The 20,327-nt window shown below is 47.2% G+C and overlaps 2 protein-coding genes and 1 long non-coding RNA gene across 4 annotated transcripts in view; 2 read left to right on the top strand and 1 right to left on the bottom strand.

The window, feature by feature from the left end:
* The window catches only part of LOC135805175 (importin-13-like), a 41,834-nt gene extending 32,114 nt beyond the window's left edge, over positions 1–9,720 (bottom strand). The window contains exons 1-2 of the mRNA XM_065319178.1: positions 9,427–9,720; positions 9,198–9,326 (exon numbers count right to left, since the gene is read on the bottom strand). Of these exons, the coding sequence (XP_065175250.1) occupies positions 9,198–9,326; positions 9,427–9,468 (171 nt within the window). The 5' untranslated portion in view covers positions 9,469–9,720. The remainder of the gene's footprint in view (positions 1–9,197; positions 9,327–9,426) is intronic.
* Positions 507–4,196, top strand: LOC135805174 (uncharacterized). The gene is made up of 2 exons (XR_010551126.1): positions 507–1,760; positions 2,514–4,196. It is a non-coding gene; the product is annotated as an uncharacterized LOC135805174 (long non-coding RNA).
* A 473-nt stretch (positions 9,721–10,193) lies between the features above and the next one.
* Positions 10,194–20,327, top strand: part of LOC135805173 (CLIP-associating protein 1-like) — a 30,189-nt gene continuing 20,055 nt past the window's right edge. For both annotated transcript variants that reach the window (XM_065319177.1, XM_065319176.1), the window contains exons 1-8: positions 10,194–10,546; positions 12,997–13,075; positions 13,531–13,634; positions 14,869–14,963; positions 15,517–15,592; positions 17,534–17,631; positions 17,826–17,916; positions 19,486–19,717. In XM_065319177.1, coding sequence (XP_065175249.1) covers positions 10,220–10,546; positions 12,997–13,075; positions 13,531–13,634; positions 14,869–14,963; positions 15,517–15,592; positions 17,534–17,631; positions 17,826–17,916; positions 19,486–19,717 — 1,102 coding nt within the window. In that variant the 5' untranslated portion in view covers positions 10,194–10,219. The remainder of the gene's footprint in view (positions 10,547–12,996; positions 13,076–13,530; positions 13,635–14,868; positions 14,964–15,516; positions 15,593–17,533; positions 17,632–17,825; positions 17,917–19,485; positions 19,718–20,327) is intronic.

The raw sequence follows: 20,327 nt of genomic DNA, 5'->3' as shown, positions 1-20,327 counted from the left end.
TGCTGAAAATGTCTCAGGAGAGACGGCGAATTCCAAGCATCTTGTCCTGGAGGAAACCATTTCCTAGGCACAGTCAGCCTAGGGAAATGCATGAGAAGGGCGACAAATAGTTCACGGCACTAACAGCATTGAACACAGCACTTCTTTCACATCGTGAATACAATAAGACAATTGAAAATGACCAATTTATGCAGTGATCGACCTTCTCTGTGGAGGAGGTAAGCCTTTTGTACGTCGCGAAGGACTAAAGGGACCGTCACTTAATTTTTGCCGACTACCCGCCAAAAAAATATTTTCGTTTCACGTGTCAGACACGTCCGCGAGCGCGTACGATCGACTCGCGCGCGCCCGCGCTACCTTTCACGTCAGGCTATCTGTTCACGCCACATGGCTGGATAGCGCGTACATGCAAACATGATTGAAGACTTGCAAAATCAAATTTTTTCCAAGTCCAGGCGCTAGGCGCTATAGCCTAGGCAGCACTAATCAGTCTAATGCGTAATGCCCAGGCAGCTGACTTTATTTTCGGAGAAACACTACTCATTGTAGTAAAAAGTAACAATGAATAGCGATATCATCTAGGAAGGATCGCTACCCTAACGCGAAGGAAAGGCCTTGCGCGGCTGCTCTACGAAGTGTTGAAGAAAGACTCATCAAAGTTTAATAGTTGGTGGACGAACAACTCGCTGGCGCCGGAAAACTTGGCCCCCAACGATGGTATTTGGTGAATCATCAAGCATAATGTCTTGTAGCAGTGTTCACCGAGGAAGGAGAACGCTCTAGTCGCTGCTGTTGTCCGTTTCATCCACGTTGGGCGTTAGCTGCACCGCGCCTATTGTGTTTTAGTATTCCATGGACACACATTAGCATTCAGAGCGATTGTGGAGCCACAATTTACTTCACACAGCGTTGTATTGTCCACGAGCGCAAACTTCATTATCAGCAGTAACTGTTACTCTTCATCCTACATGTAGACTTGGAGTATACACGGCCTTGTCACGACAGCGACAGCTCTACAGAGTGTTCAAGTGAGAAACATTAATTTCTATTGTTGGTGGACGAATAAATGGCTGGTTCCGAAAAAACGCGGCCTGCACCGATGGTGTTTGGTGGATCATCAAACAGGGTGACCAGCAGTGTTCACCGAGGAAGGAGAATGCACTCGCCACCACTCCGATTCATCCAAGTGGGCGTTAGCTGCGCCGCGCCTATTGTGTTTTAGTATTCCATGGACGCACACTAGCGTTCTCAGCGATTGTGGAGCCACAACATATCTTCATGCGTCGTTGCACTGTCCAAGAGCAGAAACGTCAGCAGTGACCCATCATCATACATGTAGATTTGGAGTATACACACCATGCGCCAATGGGCCTTGGCACAACAGCGGCAGCTCTATGGAGTGTTCAAGTGAGAAACATTTGTTTCGACTTTTGGTGGACGAACAAATCGTCGGTGCCGAAAAACGTGGCCTGCGCCGATGGTGCTTGAAACATCAAGCATGGTATGTGGTGACTGTCAGTGTTGATCGAGGAACTTGGAAGGAGAACACTTAGGCCGTCGACCGTTCATCCATTTCGTTAGCTGCACCAAGTCTATTGTGTCCTTGTATTCCATGGGCACACAATCATGAAGCATGGCGTCTGAGCTGTGTTCACAGAGCGGGGAGATGCTCTTGCTGCTATCTTATCCGTCCTGTGTATTCCCAAGTGCCGAAGGCTCACAACGATGGTGTTGGACAAGTCAGATAAAATAGAGTCAACGTAAGTACGCATGTGTACTCTTACTGACTGAAACATAAGTGGGGTGTAAGAGCTAATTCAAATGGTGTCGTGACATTCTCATTTACGAGGTTAGTGTGTAGTACTTGTTATGTACTGAATTCTGTGACTTTGTTTTGTCTCCATATACTGCATGCATTCACGTTTCACAGTTATCAGTTTGACCCTGAGTTCATGTCTGTTATCCCGTGTCTCCTCTACTTATTTTTGTTTCCACACGGTTCATGGTGTAGCGCTGCACGTGTTCCGTTAGTTAGAACTTCAGCATAAATCGCAACTACTTGTACTTTCAGACATGTCACGTGATTGTTGCCAGGGTTTGAGCCAATCAGAGCGTTTACAGGCAGGGCCTGAACCCCTGATCATGCCTTGCCTGCCAGCTCTACTACGATATTACATGTCACGTACCCGCGCGCGCGCACGGTTCTCCTGCGCTTGGGCTTGCTTTCCCTTGGTAGTTGGAAGTCAGTGGCTGTTAGTACTCTTAGATTATGTACAGAAAGTGGTGGACATCACGCAACTGCAGTGTAAATTAAAGGGTGGTTGTCAACTGACAACCGCATAATTTTTCGACATAATTAATAAAAGAATTTTCATCTAAAGAGTGAAAAGCAACTAAATAGAGCGGTTGTCGGTTGACAACCCCCCTTTTATTTAGATTATGTATCTGAAGTAAACACAACGTAGAAATATCACAATTGTCTCTTGTGTATTATATCCGTCTGATGTCACCAGATCGTCACACGGTGCTGTGACCAAGATACGGATCATGCCGAACCAACGCTGATTCAACTGGACGAATCGCGAGGCTTTTCAGATGCAGGGACACAATGGAAACTGAATGACTTCAGAACAGCACTGAAGCGTTATGTTATCATGCAAGACGCCTTTCTGCGCCGCACAAACACAGGCGGTACTACAGCAGAAGATGTCACTCACTATTCTGCAGGTGCACTGGTGACAGGCGCATGCAAGTTCACCAGAAGGAAGCGGTCTGATGTTAACTGGAATGCCAGCAGTATGAGAGGGTGTGCATTCTGCGGCGGATCTCACCTGGACAAGAGCTGCGCGAAATACACAACAGTAGCACAGCGGAAAGAATAACTGATTGAACAGAAGCGTTGCTTTGTGTGTTTGCGCACAGGGCACCGGTCAACTCAGTGCAAGGCCACCCGCAAGTGTAATGTGTGTTCTCGCATGGGTCACCAATCAGAGTCACCATCATGTCACGATCTGCCCTGAATCTCAACAGAAATCTGACAGCAGTACCAACATAGTAGCTGACCAGCCTGTGGCTGACGAGGTACCAGCATCTAGCGCAACAGCAGCTAGTGCAGCATCAACCAGTATCGCCATTGACCGTAAGATAGTCAGTCGTCTTGATCGGTGCAGATTTCCTCTGGGAGTCTCAGTTGACGTGGAGCACCAGAGGACTTCCGCCAGGACTACAGTTTCTGCCTACCACAGTCGGTTTTGTGGTGACTGGCCGAACACGTCACTCCAAGCACTCAGCTACGCCGATGAGCAGCCATGCCAGCTATCGTTTCTCTAACTGATGCAACTTCCGACTCCTGCACCATCCCAGATCTGTGGGACCTAGACTGTGTTGACATCCAGGATTCAGGCAATCTTACTAACAACGACCTAGCCATGAGGCAATTCATCATTGTTCTACGATTTTGCCTGCCACCAATCGTCATGACCTGCGATACTGAGAAGGCCATTTTACAAATCAGTGCCAACCCAGCATACAGAGTTGCGACACGATTTCTGTGGTTCGCCAACTCCGACAGTCCATCAGTCACCCCATCCAGCCTGTTCACGCTCATAAGCAGTCCATTTCTGCTTGGCGCGTCTATACAGCATCATTTGGCACAGCAAGATGACAAAACAGCTAGCAGTGGCTGTTGGTGAGAACATTTTCTGCTGTGCCATTGGAGTGTGCACGATACACGAACCCTGCTCTTTTGTTGGCACCGCCTATGTAACTTACTGCATAGGGTGCAAGGTGACCGTTGTCGGTTTACATGTACTCCAGTTATTACACCGTGCATGCACTGAGTCTGTGCTGCACTGTGCATCCATAGGTGTTCGTTTTTGGTAGCGCAAGGTGACACGCAAGGTTGATGGATTGTTTTGTCCGCTGCTATTCGAAGCTCTCGGAGTCGGAAGCGTTAGCTCTGTTTCCCCTGTTCCTCCCTGCGCGGAGTCTGTAGTTCTGGCTTGCAGTTGCTGTTACATGCATGTTGGCAGTTGCATGTGTGTTTGGTTTTCAGTTGTCTTTATTTGTTTTGTGTGGACGACAGTTCAATATTCTAGCAGTTGTTGCACTTCCTACTTCTGAAGTACATTCCGTAGTTATCTGCGGTTGGTGTTTGAGAGAGCAAACTGTGTTCTTCTCCAGAGTGGAGTAAACCATTCGCTTGTGTCTGAGGAAAACCCTGTGTGTTGACGAAGAGGTTGACTTGGCTGTAGAGTGAAAGTACCACATGGTCACATGGTCCACAAAATCTTAGAACTACTTGTAACTTAGGGTCTTCTGGCGTATGGTATAATTATATGAGCAGCATGAGAGTGAAGTAAAAGACTATTAGCTCAAACATTCAGTCTTTCAGGAGTAGGTGTTTCATCACGGAATAGGTTCTGCAGTTCACTTACACACTGCCACAATGGACCAGCAGTGTCCAGCATACAATAGAGTCATGTGAATATGTACCGTATGCATACTCACAGCTGCAAGGCCAGCGCCCCGTGGCTGCTTGACTTCTCAATCGATATAAATATTCACAACAGTAAGACTCTGTGATCAATCAGAGCTGTGCTTCGAAGTAGTCACAAATGCCCCATGATCTGTCACAAAACAAAACTTGGCAACCAGTCACAGCTTCCACGGTGCCCCAAGACCAGTCACCAGAAATGACCGTAGTAAATCTGCAGGGAGTTTCATAATCTGTTCATTGCAGAGTCCACTATGCTATGATTCAAGAGGGGGGTAGCGTTCCTGCGGATGCGGAAAACTTGACTGGAGCCCGAGTGTCACGTGAACCCTGATTTTTAAGACTTATTATTTGTTTTACGATGAGCCTATTATACGCGATACAGGCTCAGAACACACTTTTCGTCTAGTTGGCATATCAGGGATATAGGGCGGAGCAGCCCATATCCCCAATTATGACACGCGAGTAATAGTGAAATACGATTGGCGTATTGTGCTGGACTGACTGCGGTAATGTAAAGCTAAAATAAAGCAGTCAGTTTGCCCTTAGCATGGCCTTGTCATGAGGGTGCCACATCCGTGGAAAGGCAACATGCCGGCTAATCTCCCTGAGAAGTTGAGTGGTTATCAGCAGGCGATAACGCTGTGTCGATGATGACCTGTTGATGCCCGACAGGAACCTTGCGAGGAGAGTCATTGGGCCTGACGGGTAGGTAAAGCCAACTTCCACATGAAGTTTGCGGATGGCCGACATGTAGACATGGACAGATCGGGCCTGAAAAGTTCTGAACAACTCGGCAGCAAAATAACACATAAAGTAAAAAGTCATCACCTGGCAATGGATTCCAGTCATGCCCTTGACAGAACTGGAAGTAACGGGTATCGGCGGAAAAAATATGTCCGGCTGGTGCCAGTGCTGCTAGCTGCAGCACGGAGTCCGGCAACTGAGAGTTGGCAAGACTGGCTGATCTGGCTCAGCTGCTGCTTCCGGAGCCCTCAATGGTTCAAACACCATCGGCGCAGGCCACGATTTTCGGCACCGACGATTTGTTCGTCCACCAAAAGTCGAAACAAATGTTTCTCACTTGAACACTCCGTAGAGCTGCCGCTGTTGTGCCAAGGCCCATTGGCGCATGGTGTGTATACTCCAAATCTACATGTATGATGATGGGTCACTGCTGACGTTTCTGCTCTTGGACAGTGCAACGCCGCATGAAGATATGTTGTGGCTCTACAATCGCTGAGAACGCTAGTGTGCGTCCATGGAATACTAAAACACAATAGGCGCGGCGCAGCTAACGCCCACTTGGATGAATCGGAGTGGTGGCGAGTGCATTCTCCTTCCTCGGTGAACACTGCTGGTCACCCTGTTTGATGATCCACCAAACACCATCGGTGCAGGCCGTGTTTTTTCGGAACCAGCCATTTATTCGGCCACCAACAATAGAAATTAATGTTTCTCACTTGAACACTCTGTAGAGCTGTCGCTGTCGTGACAAGGCCGTGTATACTCCAAGTCTACATGTAGGATGAAGAGTAACAGTTACTGCTGATAATGAAGTTTGCGCTCGTGGACAATACAACGCTGTGTGAAGTAAATTGTGGCTCCACAATCGCTCTGAATGCTAATGTGTGTCCATGGAATACTAAAACACAATAGGCGCGGTGCAGCTAACGCCCAACGTGGATGAAACGGACAACAGCAGCGACTAGAGCGTTCTCCTTCCTCGGTGAACACTATACAAGACATTATGCTTGATGATTCACCAAACACCATCGTTGGGGGCCAAGTTTTCCGGCGCCAGCGAGTTGTTCGTCCACCAACTTACTTTGATGAGTCCTTCTTCAACACTTCGTAGAGCAGCCGCGCAAGGCCTTTCCTTCGCGTTAGGGTAGCGATCCTTCCTAGATGATATCGCTATTCATTGTTACTTTTTACTACAATGAGTAGTGTTTCTCCGAAAATAAAGTCAGCTGCCTGGGCATTGACTGATTAGTGCTGCCTAGGCCTAGCGCCTGGACTTGGAAAAAATTTGATTTTGCAAGTCTTCAATCATGTTTGCATGTACGCGCTATCCAGCCATGTGGCGTGAACAGATAGCCTGACGTGAAAGGTAGCGCGGGCGCGCGCGAGTCGGCAAAAAGCGTACGTCCGCGTACGCGGACGTGTCTGACACGTGGAACGAAAATATTTTTTTGGCGGGTAGTCGGCAAAAATTAAGTGACGGTCCCTTTAGTCCTTCGCTTGTACGTCATCACTCCGCTGGTCGCTATGGCAACGTGAGCATACAATTGGCGATTTGGCAAGTTTGGCTTATCGTATGGAAACGAGAGATATGCCATTCGAACCGATATCAAATAGTCTTTCTTCTGGACCCTACTCGAAAAATCGATGCACTTCCCCTTTAACCCTTTACCTTCTGACCATAATTCCCAGGCATTTCCAAATGCGATATTTCTCACCTCATTCTGAGAATATCTTTGGTTCTAATCAACCCATTTTCACAATCGTGGGCATTCTGGAAAGCTCTCCACGAGCTGCGTACAATGAGCTCAAACTGGACACTACTGAGATCACATATCCCACGCCAGGGTGCTTCAAACACTCCCCATCGCTGGATATCCGAGAAAATTCTCTCCTCGTCAGCCATTTCTCACTCCTTCATCGTAAGCATTTCAAATTTGTTTGCCTGAGTTTCTTTTTATGCTGCCCACGCGCTCAAAGCATGCGCAGGTGACTCAGCATATCAGGAGAGGGAAAATCCCCAGCTCAAGGCCAGTCACACAGAAAAAAATTGACTTTTGCCGTGGCTGAAATGTCGAGTGCGATATCTTTGGAATGCGACATCGCAGCTCTTCGCCGATTGTTGCAATGAAAAGCTGGGCTCTTCGGCTGCTTCATACATACTTAGTTTTTGAGATTCCGTCAGGAATTGACTGAGTTACGTATGTTTTAGTGCATGCATGTCCATCGACCAAATTCGGTCGATTCCTGTACACACAGAAGGTAAAGGGTTAAAGGGGAAGTTAAGGCAAAAATTAAAATTTCACCAGTTGTAGTCTTCGGGGTGCTGAGTCGAATGGTCGTGGTCCGAGGAAGCTGAGACGCTCCCTTCCTACTTGAATCCCAATCGAACTCGCGCACTTCCACCGAAACTGGGTGACTGCGCCCTACTAGATGGGGATTTGTATGCAAAATGTCACTAAAACCGCCATTTCGTTCTTATAAAAGCACGGATGACCGCGATTGGCCCATATGTTGTAGTCTTTTGGACGCTGAGTCGACTGGTTTTGGTCCGAAAAGGCTGCGATGCGGCGTTCCTCCTTTATTCCCAATCGAACATGGTTGAAGAAGCGGTCACGTGCTCCTGCGTACACCAGTCACCTGGTCACCGTGCCTGCAGGGTACAACTTACTAGCCTGTTTGACCTTTTTTGGGTGCAGTCCTGTCACTCGAGTTGAACTCGAGTTGAACCTTGGTGTGAAAGTTGTCACCTGCTGGCGTGGTGACCAGGTGATTTGGGCACCCAGGACCACGTGACCGCTTCTTCAACCATGTTCGATTGGGAATAAAGGAGGAACGCTGCATCGCAGCCTTTTCGGACCAAAACCAGTCGACTCAGCGTCCAAAAGACTACAACATATGGGCCAATCGCGGTCATCCGTGCTTTTATAAGAACGAAATGGCGCTTTTAGTGACATTTTGCATACAAATCCCCATCTAGTAGGGCGCAGTCACCCAGTTTCGGTGGAAGTGCGCGAGTTCGATTGGGATTCAAGTAGGAAGGGAGCGTCTCAGCTTCCTCGGACCAAGACCATTCGACTCAGCACCCCGAAGACTACAACTGGTGAAATTTTAATTTTTGCCTTAACTTCCCCTTTAAGTGTATGGGCACGGGTGGTCACTACACGAGCATGTTGTTGTTGTCGTTGTTGTTGTTGTTGGATTTATGTATGATATAAAAGAAAAACCTAGAACGTGCAGTGCTGGGTACATGGTCAACTAGGCTTGTGCAAGGAGACGGCAGCCTGTTTTAAAAACGAAGGCATGCCGTAATCCGGAGTACATGTACATGTATTTAGTGCAGACCTTGGTGAGCGCTGATGTATTGCCAATATTATAAATGACTTGAGTATGTGGTGGCAAGCCCTCTTCGTACAGCCGTGATGAGCTATCGCAGGACTGCTCTTCGCCACTTATCGATATAGATGGCTCAAGAAATGATCGAAGAGCTCGATGCGAAGTCACAAGAAGCAGGACCGGGACGGGAGACCCAAACAGGCCAGTGCCTGCAACGGGCGGCCGCGATGTTTGTCGGCGTGGGTCGTCTGGATCAGGCCCGGCAATTAAGGTGGACCAAGAATTTCTGGCGATGAGAAGTTGCCGGATCTTCAGGCGGCACATCCGCAAGGATGAAGCAACGGAAACTGAACCGCAGGGAAAGAAAACTCTCGTACCAAGGGCCAGGCCAAGAAAGACAGTGCAAATGGGCCAGCTGCCACGGCTGACACAGGATTACAGAAATGGACTTTTGTCGGCGTATCAGTAATCTCCCAGGGTCAACACTCTTCATGTAAACACCCCCCCCCCCCCCAACCGGACAGACTTTCAACCCCGGTTGAAAAAATTCTCATGTTAACCCAGCCCATATGTTTAATATCCGGTCTTACATTCACGACAATCATATCGCTTACGTCCTCACCTTGGTCAAGTCAGACAACAATAACCAAGCCAGCTGATCTGCTCGATTAGAGCTGCGAATTTCCCTGAGAACACGGTGAGCATGATCTTTAGCACCATCTTCACCACTTGAGTAAAATATTTCCAGGGCCTGGGAAGTTATACACACAAAAAAAAAGAAAAAAAGCTATTGCTCATACAGAGGGGGATACCTATAGTGGAATGTCGAGAAATGAACAGATAAGACTGACCTTTTGCACAGAGTCGGCCAGCTGGAGAATCTCTGGGTCCATTCAGAATGGCAATTTGAATGATATTTCACTGAATGCGTAAATTCAGTTTCTCAAACTCGAACCTTCTGCTACTTCGGTCCTATGACACAAAACAAAGTAGTGCGAGCATGGGATTGTGGTGAAAATGTTCATTCTTCTCTAGTGATCTACTTTTCACTGCTATCGCCAGTTGAGCGTGCACTAACAGTGCCAGTGAGTGTATGCTCTACGTTTAGAATTTCATTTTCAATTACAATTTACCATGATTAATTTTACATGCTAGTCGACGACCGGTCGACCAGTGCATGCATGCAGTGCAGTAGTACTGTAGTTCGTGTGATTGCACGTGATAACAAATCAAGCCAAAAATCCCGACACGCAGCTGTGTTATGTGTGCAGACAGCGCGCGCCCAGCGCCGGGATGCATGCACGACACCACGCTGGCTAGGCTGCCACCAGGGAGTCGTAAAATACCTACATTTTCCGACTCCCTGGCTGCCACATTACCTGATTACTGGCGATACTGCACTGTGCACAGCCTGCCAGACTAGCAAGTAGCTGGGCTGTGCAGAGGCCACAGAGTGCCCAGATCTGAAGAGCTCCAGACGTGCAGACGTGCACTCGCGCAGCTAGCCACTGTGGCACTGCCAGACGTGTCGTCAGTGCCTGTGTAGATCTACGATCGACTACGAGTACGAGCGTAGATTCTACGATATGCATGCCATACGCCCATACGGCATGCATGCCTGGTCCTTGTGACTGGTGACTGTGCATGTGCGACTTTGTGCATGACCAACACTGCACTGGCAACAGGGAAGAAATTGTTCCAGCCCTTTTTTATTTTCAGCTTGTTGCTTTGACGGAGGGCATTGAGCTAAAACTGCTAGTCATCGACTTCACTATGGCTGATGCAGATGAAGAAAGTCCGACCACACGGCTTTTAGCAGAAGTTCTTCAGAAAGAAACACAGCGGCGGCTTCAAGCAGCTGTAGAGCTGTTTAGTTTTTTCGAGAATGAAGCTAACTCTGTATTTGATTTTGAAGATGTTGATAAGTTAGTGGAGGGCCTGGCAGGCTGGACGAACAGTGGAAATCCCAAGGTAAATATTGTACATGCACGCTGCTTAATGCAATACACACCGATTGATAGATGGCGGTGAGAAACATACATCGACCTCTTGGACTTGCAATTTTTTAAATTTTAAATTTCATTGAGGTAGTGCGACAATTATTTGAATTTTACGTACATGTGCTTTGGATCAGCGTAGTGTTACCCTGATGCAATTGCATAAGTATTACGTGATCATTACTTTATAATTATTGTTGCTCGTTGCACAGCAATGATTTATGTGATACCGCTGCTGCGTGTGGTACCTGTCTGGTCCTTATCTTGTAATCTGATCTATCTGCCTTTGTGGACATGTATGTGGTTCTGTGGTCTTCGACTGCAGAGAGTATAGTACGGTAGTACTAGTAGCACTGGTTGTGTTGTAGGGGGGGGAGGGGGGGGGGGGAGAGATCGTTCTTGATTGTGTCTAATCCACTGGTGGTATTACCAAGAGTACATAACCCCAAGAGTGTGCCACTCTGATCTCCGAGCTATGGGTGCCCTGCGCGGCGCACTGGCTTCATTACGAAGTGAAATGACGATCCAACTGCCTGAATTTGAGTTTTCCTATGGTTTAGCCTCAACGATTCCCCGTGCAATACGGTAAGTTAAAAGGCAATTCCTGTGCATGACGCATCACGTACGAAACCATCCGAAGTCTCCGAGGAAAGCCAATTTGGAAGCAGGAAGCCGTAGCAGATCAATAATGATGCAATGGCCCCCAGTTTGTGGATACGTAATGCAGGCAGCGCGCTGCGCCCAATCCCATAAGCAGAGTTGCATACTGTTGTGGTTATGTACTCTTGGTATTACTGTGAGAAGTGTTTGTTGTGGTAGTGAAATCACCCCTTGTGTCAAGTTGTATGCGTAGTTTCAGTCGTTGCACACTTACCCTCAGAATTAGTACATCAATGCGTCTTCAGATTTCGAACTCTTTGTCTAAAACTAAAAGAATTCCTTGAGTCTGGCGAAAGTATCCACACCTACTGTGTGTGTGTGGGGGGGGGGGGGGGGGGGCGGCGTTGAGCGGTTCCATGCAGCCGAAGGCGTGTCTGTCTTTCCTCCAAATTTGCTTCGAATCATTCTATTAGGGGCCGTCCATAATTATCTTTTACACAAAAGGAAAACGTTTTGTTCGTGGATGGGTCGAGGAGAGTTCCGTTAATATATTTTTCGTTCAGGGGGGGGGGAGTGAATGGGGGAGGGTTGTAGCTAAACTTTCTCGTTCTGTGAAAATTATTGATAATGCCGGATGGCCCCTTAGGTTACCAAGGTTACCAATAGTATTTTCAAAACGAAAAGTTTTCGTTTGGGGGTGGGTGGGTTTGAAGGAGTTTCGTTTTGAAAATAATTATTGAATGCAGATGGAGAATGCCCAGTTACATGTGGGTGTCGAAAATTAACATCAATATTTTACCTGAATTCGTTTTACCTGCAGAAAAGGTAGGTGGGTGGGTGGGGGCTGAAAAAGACTAAAACTTATCGTTTTGCAACAACTATTGGTAACCCCGGACGGCCCCTTACGTGAACTTCATACATGTACTTTAGTTACCATAGCCGCATAGGTCAGTGCCCGTGTACATGGCAAGTATATGTCTGGGCTTGTTCGCCCCGGGCTTATTTGGACACCGTGTGTAGAACTTGCGAAAGCGGTCACCCCAGCTTCCATCATAATAAACATGACATGTTTATATGATATGATGGAAGCTGGGGCGCCAGCTTCTGCAAGTTCTGCATTCACTTTATTTATTTATTTACTTTTGAAGTATTTATATTGTACATGAACCCAGTGGTAAAGTTCATTAAAGGCATGGTTTTGATCAAATGGTGCCTACTCGCCTTATTTTCTTGATCGTTTGCACGAAGAAGGGCAAAGCCCTGGACGTACGATCAGCTTGGGGATACAGGGGAGGGCGTGTTCATCCTCGTGGCCTGGCACTAGGAAAACATGGATGCAGTGAATGGGATTTTCGGTCTTTGACCACTTGCTGGTGAGCTGATCTACTCACCTCCCACCGCTTTGAGAGCTGCATCTGCGCCTTGATCCTTGAAGGGTGGTGGCGTTCCTACGGATGCAGAAAACTCGGCCTGTAGCCGAGTCTGACGCAAACCGTGATTTTTTTGTTCCTTCCTAGAGCAATTTTCGTAATCCCTCATGTAAATGCACCCTCCAATACGACTGGATGGCAGTTCTGGGAGGGCTTATTGTAAGCCCGGGTACAAATACGCCCGGACTTATTTTTTTCTTGGGCAAGCAGGCCCTCGGTCTACTATTCTTATTTTTGAATCTATGTGCATCATTTTATATGCACTCAATCTCCGGACAGCTAGCTGCTTCGACCTTGTTAGGTCTCATCCGCAGAGCTCCGAGTGACTGGCTGAAACGATTGCAATCATGTTATTATATGTATGTATTTGTGTGTATGCGTGCGATGTCGGCAGATCTGTACAAATGGAATTGAGTTGATGCTTATTGTTATCAACTTGCTCGGGGAGAGATTTCGTCCGTACATTGGTGCAGGTATGTACAATTGGTACACCAAGAGACTGTCATTATTATTCTGTGCTTTGAGACCCGTCAACTCAGGCACCGGAACAGGGCTCAATGCACACGCACTTGCTCACGCGCATACATTCATACATACATACACATGCGCACACACACACGCACACACACACACACACACACACACACACACACACACACACACACACACACACACCCACACACACACACATATATGGATCTGTCTGCAAAAGACCGCCTGTTGATGAAGACCGGTTTTCTGTGCACCTTGGGGCTATCACTAAAATAGTACCCCCCCCCCCCCCCCACACACACACACACTCCTAAAGTGTCCTGGTGCATTTCACTTGCTCCCTTTCGTGTCTGTTCTAGGTTCCAACATCTATTGACAGGATGATGTGCTTGTATCGAACAATGCCTTTGGTTGCCCTGTTGTGCTCTCCGTGTAGTTCTACCCATATTGCGGGAACGGCTCGGTGACCAGAGGCAACAAGTTCGCTCAGCGTGCACCTCTCTCCTGCTGGACATGATGGCAGCGGTGAAATCACCCCAGGTAATGCATGTACCTACTGTAATGTACCGTAAGCAAGAGTACATAACCAAGAGTGTGCAACTTGACGATCCCCCAGCCCACGGCGGAATTTTTTTATGACATCAGTCTTTGGCGGCGGTTTGGCTCACTGATGCCATCATGCGTAGCCAGAGATCAAAGTACAAATAATTTGTACATTACAGCTACGGTAGTCGAAGCAGAACAACGGACGAAAGATCGACGTGTCTTGAACCTGACGAACTCTCACCGTATCTACAAAACAAGCGCGGGAAAGCATACCCACTTCATCATACTTCTGCCAAAGGATGACGCAATAAAAAAATTCCGCCGTGGGTGAACCCATCGCAGCTCAATACAGGAGTTGCACACTCTTGGTTATGTACTCTTGGTACCGGTATTAACAAGTTATACTAATAGGGTTGTACGGTGAGACTTCGGTGTACAGTAAAGCCTGTCAAGATGGCCTCTCGGGTAAGGCGACCGGCCACCTGTCCCAGAGAACCACTGCAGCTAGGACCGAGGGATGTTGTTACCAGTCCAATGACCCTGGATAATACGACCACATATACACAGGGACCATGTTTTGAAGGTCCCATGATCCTTCGCCTTAGACAGGTTTTACTGTAGCATTCCTCCGAGGGACGTGCAAATCCGTACATGTACTTTAGCTGAGGTATTCTATATCCCACGAGGTCGAATGACTTGCAAAGGATGCTCGGGGTCTTCAAGGGGGTACTTTATGTCTGCTGCAAAGAGAAACATATGTTATATCCAGTGTAGTATATGTTATATCCAGTGTACTATTATACTGCAGTTTCACTGTACGTGTAATGGCTCCCTCTCTGTTTCAGCTGCAAACCTTCTTTCTGGACCATGTGCTTCCGGGTTCTGATGGCGTATTGCATCTCTGCAGTACTCGTACAGCACCTGGTAGCTAGCTGAAGGTGTTGCACCTGGGCCGTGCTTAGCAAGCACACAGCACACACGCCCGATATGATACAACCACCACATACCAGCCACACACCTGCTGGTCACATCCGAGTGCTATAGTTATGGATTGGTTATGTGTGATATCCCCAACAAAGTTGGAAGGAGTTCAAGGCTGCACCCATGTTCATGACTTTGTACTACACTTCATTACCCAGTGAGCTAGGCAAGCCTCTGTTCACTCACATGGACCACTTGATGCTATGCACTTGTGTTTGGTGCTGTTTATTTCGCTCCACATTGACAGGGCGTACTTGATCAGCTCCTGCCATCAACATTAGGGCATAAGGCATGGCATGTGCGGGAACAAGGACTTCTACTGGTTGCCAGAGCGCTTGACCAGTGAGTTTTTTTTTAAATAATAATATTTTCTATTTGGCTGTGATAATTTCAATTGCCAACAGCTCTTGCTCAGTGTCTTTCAAACTGCGGAGTGTTGCGTGTACTTGCAGCAAATCAAACATTCCTGCACGTATTCTTTTTCCACGCCGAGCAAGTCAATACTTGAATCTTGTCTGCACTGCTGTGTTGGTTAGAGACGAGGGAAGTGCAGTTGCAATGCAGCAATACCATGTACATAGACGATAGTTTGACTTCTTTGACTATAGTGCCGTGGACAACATTTCGTTAGCAATTTGTTGTGGCAGGCGGTGTTGATGGATCGTCTTGGGCAGGTGGCTTTGATTGAGAATCACTTTCATTTGATTGGATCTCCTGTTTAGTCTTTGCATGGTCTTTGCATGTATGCGCCCCAGTTGCTGTGGGTGCTGTTGTCACAGCTACATTATTGTACGTTGCCTGCTGCTTTCCTGCATTTCTTTAAGACTGTGTTTCTCACTTGTGAGTTTGTGCGTAAACGCTGATGCAGCACCTGATTTTGTTTTCTCCCCGGCAGATTTGGCAGCCAGGAATTACTTGTGGGCCGCTACATGGCGTCCATATGCAAGCTGACTGAGGATGCTAATTTCCAGGTGAGAATATGGCCGAATTCTTCTCCATGTGCGCCCTCCGACCAACCGTGTTCACCGCACCAGCAACGCGATTGTCGAGTTATTGTAGAATGTGGATTAGATACCAGCATCGTGTCTTCCGTACTGCTGTTTCGATCGTATAGGTATCATCAGTGAAGGTTACAAGAGTACTGAATTATTAGCACTTGAAGACAGCACTTTTTATATATACAGTACAAAGAATTACTGTGAAAATGAAGTAGCACAATTGCATGCTTTGAGGTGATATCAGTGCTAACACGAGGAGAAGAAGTGCAAGATCACAAAATACAGGCAAGCTACTGCGGACATAGATACAATAATGTAATACTGTTGGCTCAAAAGGTCGTAGCACACTGAAATAAATAACACACTGAATACTGAGGTGACAGTTCAGACTTGGGGCTCCAGCACAGCACTGCATGTAGTCACGCGAGAAGCCCCTGGCCTGGGGCATTCACTCCAGCACAGCTCTGCAAGTAGTCACGCGAGAAGCCCCTGGGGCATTCACTCCATATCATACATGAACACTCACTCGCCGGTGACCGCCATACTGGACTGTCATCACATGGCCAGGCACCACAAGGGAAATGAAAGGTAGAGTTGCTAGGTATCTCTATTGTGCTGGAGTGACTGCCCCAGGGGCCTCTCGCGTGGCTACTTGCAGTGCTGTGCGGGAGCCCAAAGTCTGAACTGTCACTCTGATGTCCAGTTTGGTATTTCAGTGTGCTATGATCTTTTGAGCCTACGGTATTTTTACTACATACATCTATGTCCGCAGTACCTCCTTACGCACACTGTGTGATCTTGCACGTGTTCTCTGTGTGTTATTCTAACTCCAATCGCGCTATTGCGCCACTTCATTTTCACAATTATTATTAGGGGTGAAAGTTTGCACTGAGATCCCGAGTTCGAGTACTCTGATTTTCTCCGATCGAATATTCGAGTATTCTTGATATCCTAAAAATTGCACACCAACCGCCTCAAAAATCACATGATACAACCCTGATTGAACCGATTGGCAGTTCTTTTCTCGGGTGTATTGGTTGGTGGGTCATTTGGGCTCTCTCTACTCGTGAACAAATGTTCACCACACAGTCTGCACATCAATATCTGCTGACTGCTGCTCTGAAACTGCAGACTTCTGTGGTAAATGTATGTACCATGTATGAGCGAGTACTCTGATTTATTCCGAGTACGATTATATTCGAATATTCGGTATAATTGTTTCACCCCTAATTATTATCTTTTTAAAAAGTGCTGTTCACAAGTCCAACTATCAAAATAAAGACCCTTTCAGGCAGCGAATAATTGATTGTCATGTGGTAACACCTTTCGTACCGATTTTTTTTCTGCTACATTGTACTTCAGTATGTTCATTCACTTTGTATGGAAATAATTGTGAGTCTGTAGTAAATGTTGTTTGAGTGACCAAGTTTTGCCTTTTGCCATCTGAAGTCTACTGTATGCACTGTCATCCCTGTGGGGCAGATCTGCCATCTGAAGTCTACTGTATGCACTGTCATCCCTGTGGGGCAGATCTGCTATCTGAAGTCTACTGTATGCACTGTCATCCCTGTGGGGAGTCTACTGTATGCACTGTCATCCCTGTGGGGCAGATCTGCCATCTGAAGTCTACTGTATGCACTGTCATCCCTGTGGGGCAGATCTGCTACCACAGTAACTACAAGAAATTTTTCAGGAAGGCTGTAAAAGAAACTAGTTTTTTTTTCCATTGGCCCAGTCTTGTGAAAACCACTGCGTGCTTCCATGTCGTATTTCAAATTGTTGGCCATAACATATACGTAAGCTTTCCATTGGTACATTTTCGCCAAAGCATACGCTTTACTTTCTGCCTGATATTTTGGTGGACTTGGTTGTGATTCTATGCGTGCATGGGTGTGTACTGGCATTGGTGTGCAGGTGAGAGAGCAAGCCAACTCCACGCTTGTTACAATATACTGTCATGTCGGTGAGCGTATTCGAAACGACTTGGAAAAGAAGGGAGTGCCTGCTGCTCGGTAAGTGAGATTAGAAATGTTTCTTTTCTGCAGCACATGTACATGTACTTGGTTGCTTGTTGTATCACGCAGTATGGTGCATCTCGTTGTTGCATGTGCCAAGTTTCTCGTATTTCGTTTGTGCAGTTGCCAGGATAGGTTGCTATGTGCTTGTTGTTCATGTTCTTGTTTTTCGTTTCTACATGCCTTGTTAGGCTGGGCAGCTTGCTGTCTCGTTTCGACGAAGCACGCGCTGCTGGCAAGGTGCGTGTGCCGGAGTCATCAGCTGCTGTTTCTGCACCCAAGGTGAGTAGTATTGTGAGGGTTTTCTCGTTTTGCTGTAGCCTTGGCACTTGCTAGAGTGCTGATGGTGCAGGAAGAGATGACGTGCATGTACATGACCTTGTACAGTAAAACCTGTAACTACCGACCACCCCTTGGTGCCCGGAAAAGTGGTCGTTAGTGGCAGGTGGTCTTTAGTTAGAGGTTTGCACCGCGCGACCATATATGGATCCCATTATATGATATGTATGTCAAAATGCAGATAATACAATCCCCCACCACTTGCGCACTGACATTCTTCTTTCAGATCATACAACACTTGGAGAGAGAGAAAATCAAGTTTTTTATACACCGGAAGCGATACGACCTTTTGACACGTATGTCGACTCACCGGGTTTCCAGAGCAGCGCTGGCCTGGCCAGGCAGTGCACTAGTCACTATCGACTCCATCCTCATCTGTGTGCGACTACACTGGCAACTGGTATCAGTGTGTTGATCTACAGTGGAAACTCAGTCGCTCCGACTTGGATGTAGTGTAGCGTAAACTGTACTAGTGAGTAGTACAGTGTGTACCAGTACGTGATGCGGCGATGTTGCGAGTTTTCGCACCTTTCACTGTATTATCCGCCATCGATTCGTATCCTGGCCTGTGTTCCGTACAGGTGAGTACATAATACTACCGTAGCATGCTAGCTAGCCAGCACAGACTGTCAGTGTGACCTGGTGTAGTGGTGAGTCTGGTGACTGAGCTGCGTGATTGCACTTCGACAGAGAGCATTAGTTTCTCCTTCGAGTAGTAACATCGATCAAAGAGCGCTTTGGATGCGCTCTCCAAGACGTTTCCTATCACGTTTGTTCTTGATAGCACTTGAAATTATGACAGGTGTAGTGCAATCCACACTGATTCCACAGTAAAAATGAGACTGCGCTCATTTGTCCAGCTGTAGTATCGAAACGACCATGGAAAATCATCAAAATTTCGAGAAGGAGCTTCAAGCAATGCTTGATTTGCTACATCGCGGTCGCTAGTTACGGGTCAAAATTCGACATTGGGACAAGAAAAGGCGGTCGCTGGTCGCGTTCAGCAGGTAGTCGCTAGTCACAGTGCATTTTGAATGTGAGACCGTCCGGGCCTTACAAAGTGGTCGGTAGTACCAGGCCGGTCGCTAGTCACGGTGGTCGTTAGTTACAGGTTTTACTGTATGTGTTTGTGTATTTATACTGTATAGTGCGTGCAGGGTCTATACTCTACAGTACACAGGAAGAGCATGTACATGACCTTGTATGTGTTTGTGTATTTATACTGTATAGTGCGTGCAGGGTCTATACTCTACAGTACACAGGAAGAGCATGTGTACTTGTATGTGTACATGTATTATAGTGCCTGCAGGGTCTATACTCTATAGAACAAGTACATTGATATTGTACTGAGTGGTGTCAGTAGTACGTGTGGCTGCCAGGTGTGTGGGCGTAGGGCTGTTGATATTTTCACTGCCTGGCTGCCATTACGATCATGTTATAATTTACTGTCAATACCGTAATATGTTCATCATATCATGCATGCTTGCTGCTCCTTTGGCTTTTTTTTTGCAGGATATGTTAGGCGTATCTGACTTAGCAAAGCAACCAGGTCCGACTACTAATGGTTCCGGTAAGGCAGCGGAGGAAAGCAGCAAAGGTTCCCATCGCTATTCTCTGCCTGGCCCACCAAGCAGGCTGGCTCCTGGCAATACCACCGATGGAGCCGTCGCATCCAAAGCCAAAACTCGACACTCGATTGGTGTACCGCCGTCTCGTGGCACGGTCTCCAGCAGGTCGTCGTCAGGTGTGTGTGTTTGTTGTTTTCGTCGCCGTCGTCGTCGTTGTCACTATTGTTGTCTGCTGCTGTATTGTTTTTGGTGGTTTGGGTTGTTAATTGTTGTGGTTTAAAACTACCCCTATGGAAAACATGATTCAGCAGCTGCGACAATTTCCGCGCTACTCGTAATGTAATGATCTAACATTGTCCGCGGAAAACTTGCAGTTTGTATATTTTTCATGATATTCAGTGAAGCTTTGACTTCAATTGTGCACGACAGCAGATCGGTCATCGACTCGGTTCAAACAAAGCCTCTCTGTTTTGATCCTGGTTTCTTGACCTCATGGTTATTTGTCGTTCCAGTGGGTCGTCTGGGTTTGTCATGTGTTGGCCTTGTCGTGCGTTCATGGCCCAGTGACTGGCTGAGTCCTTCTACGACTTGCAGTACATGCACGCAGTTGTTGCAGCCATGCCGTCGATTTTTTATCGATTTCACCAAACCACTTGGATCCGTCAAAGCAAGCTCTTCATGAAGGCACAAAGGAAAGAGCTCATCTAAAAAAACCAGGGTTCGCATGAGACACTACTGAATTTTCCACATCCATAGGAACGCCGCCACCCTCAAGGACCAAGGTGC

This window comes from Sycon ciliatum, chromosome 1 (assembly GCF_964019385.1).
Source record: "Sycon ciliatum chromosome 1, ocSycCili1.1, whole genome shotgun sequence".
Taxonomy (NCBI): domain Eukaryota; kingdom Metazoa; phylum Porifera; class Calcarea; order Leucosolenida; family Sycettidae; genus Sycon; species Sycon ciliatum.
Note: the sequence above shows the minus strand (reverse complement) of the source record. Positions and strands in the feature narration are given on the sequence as shown.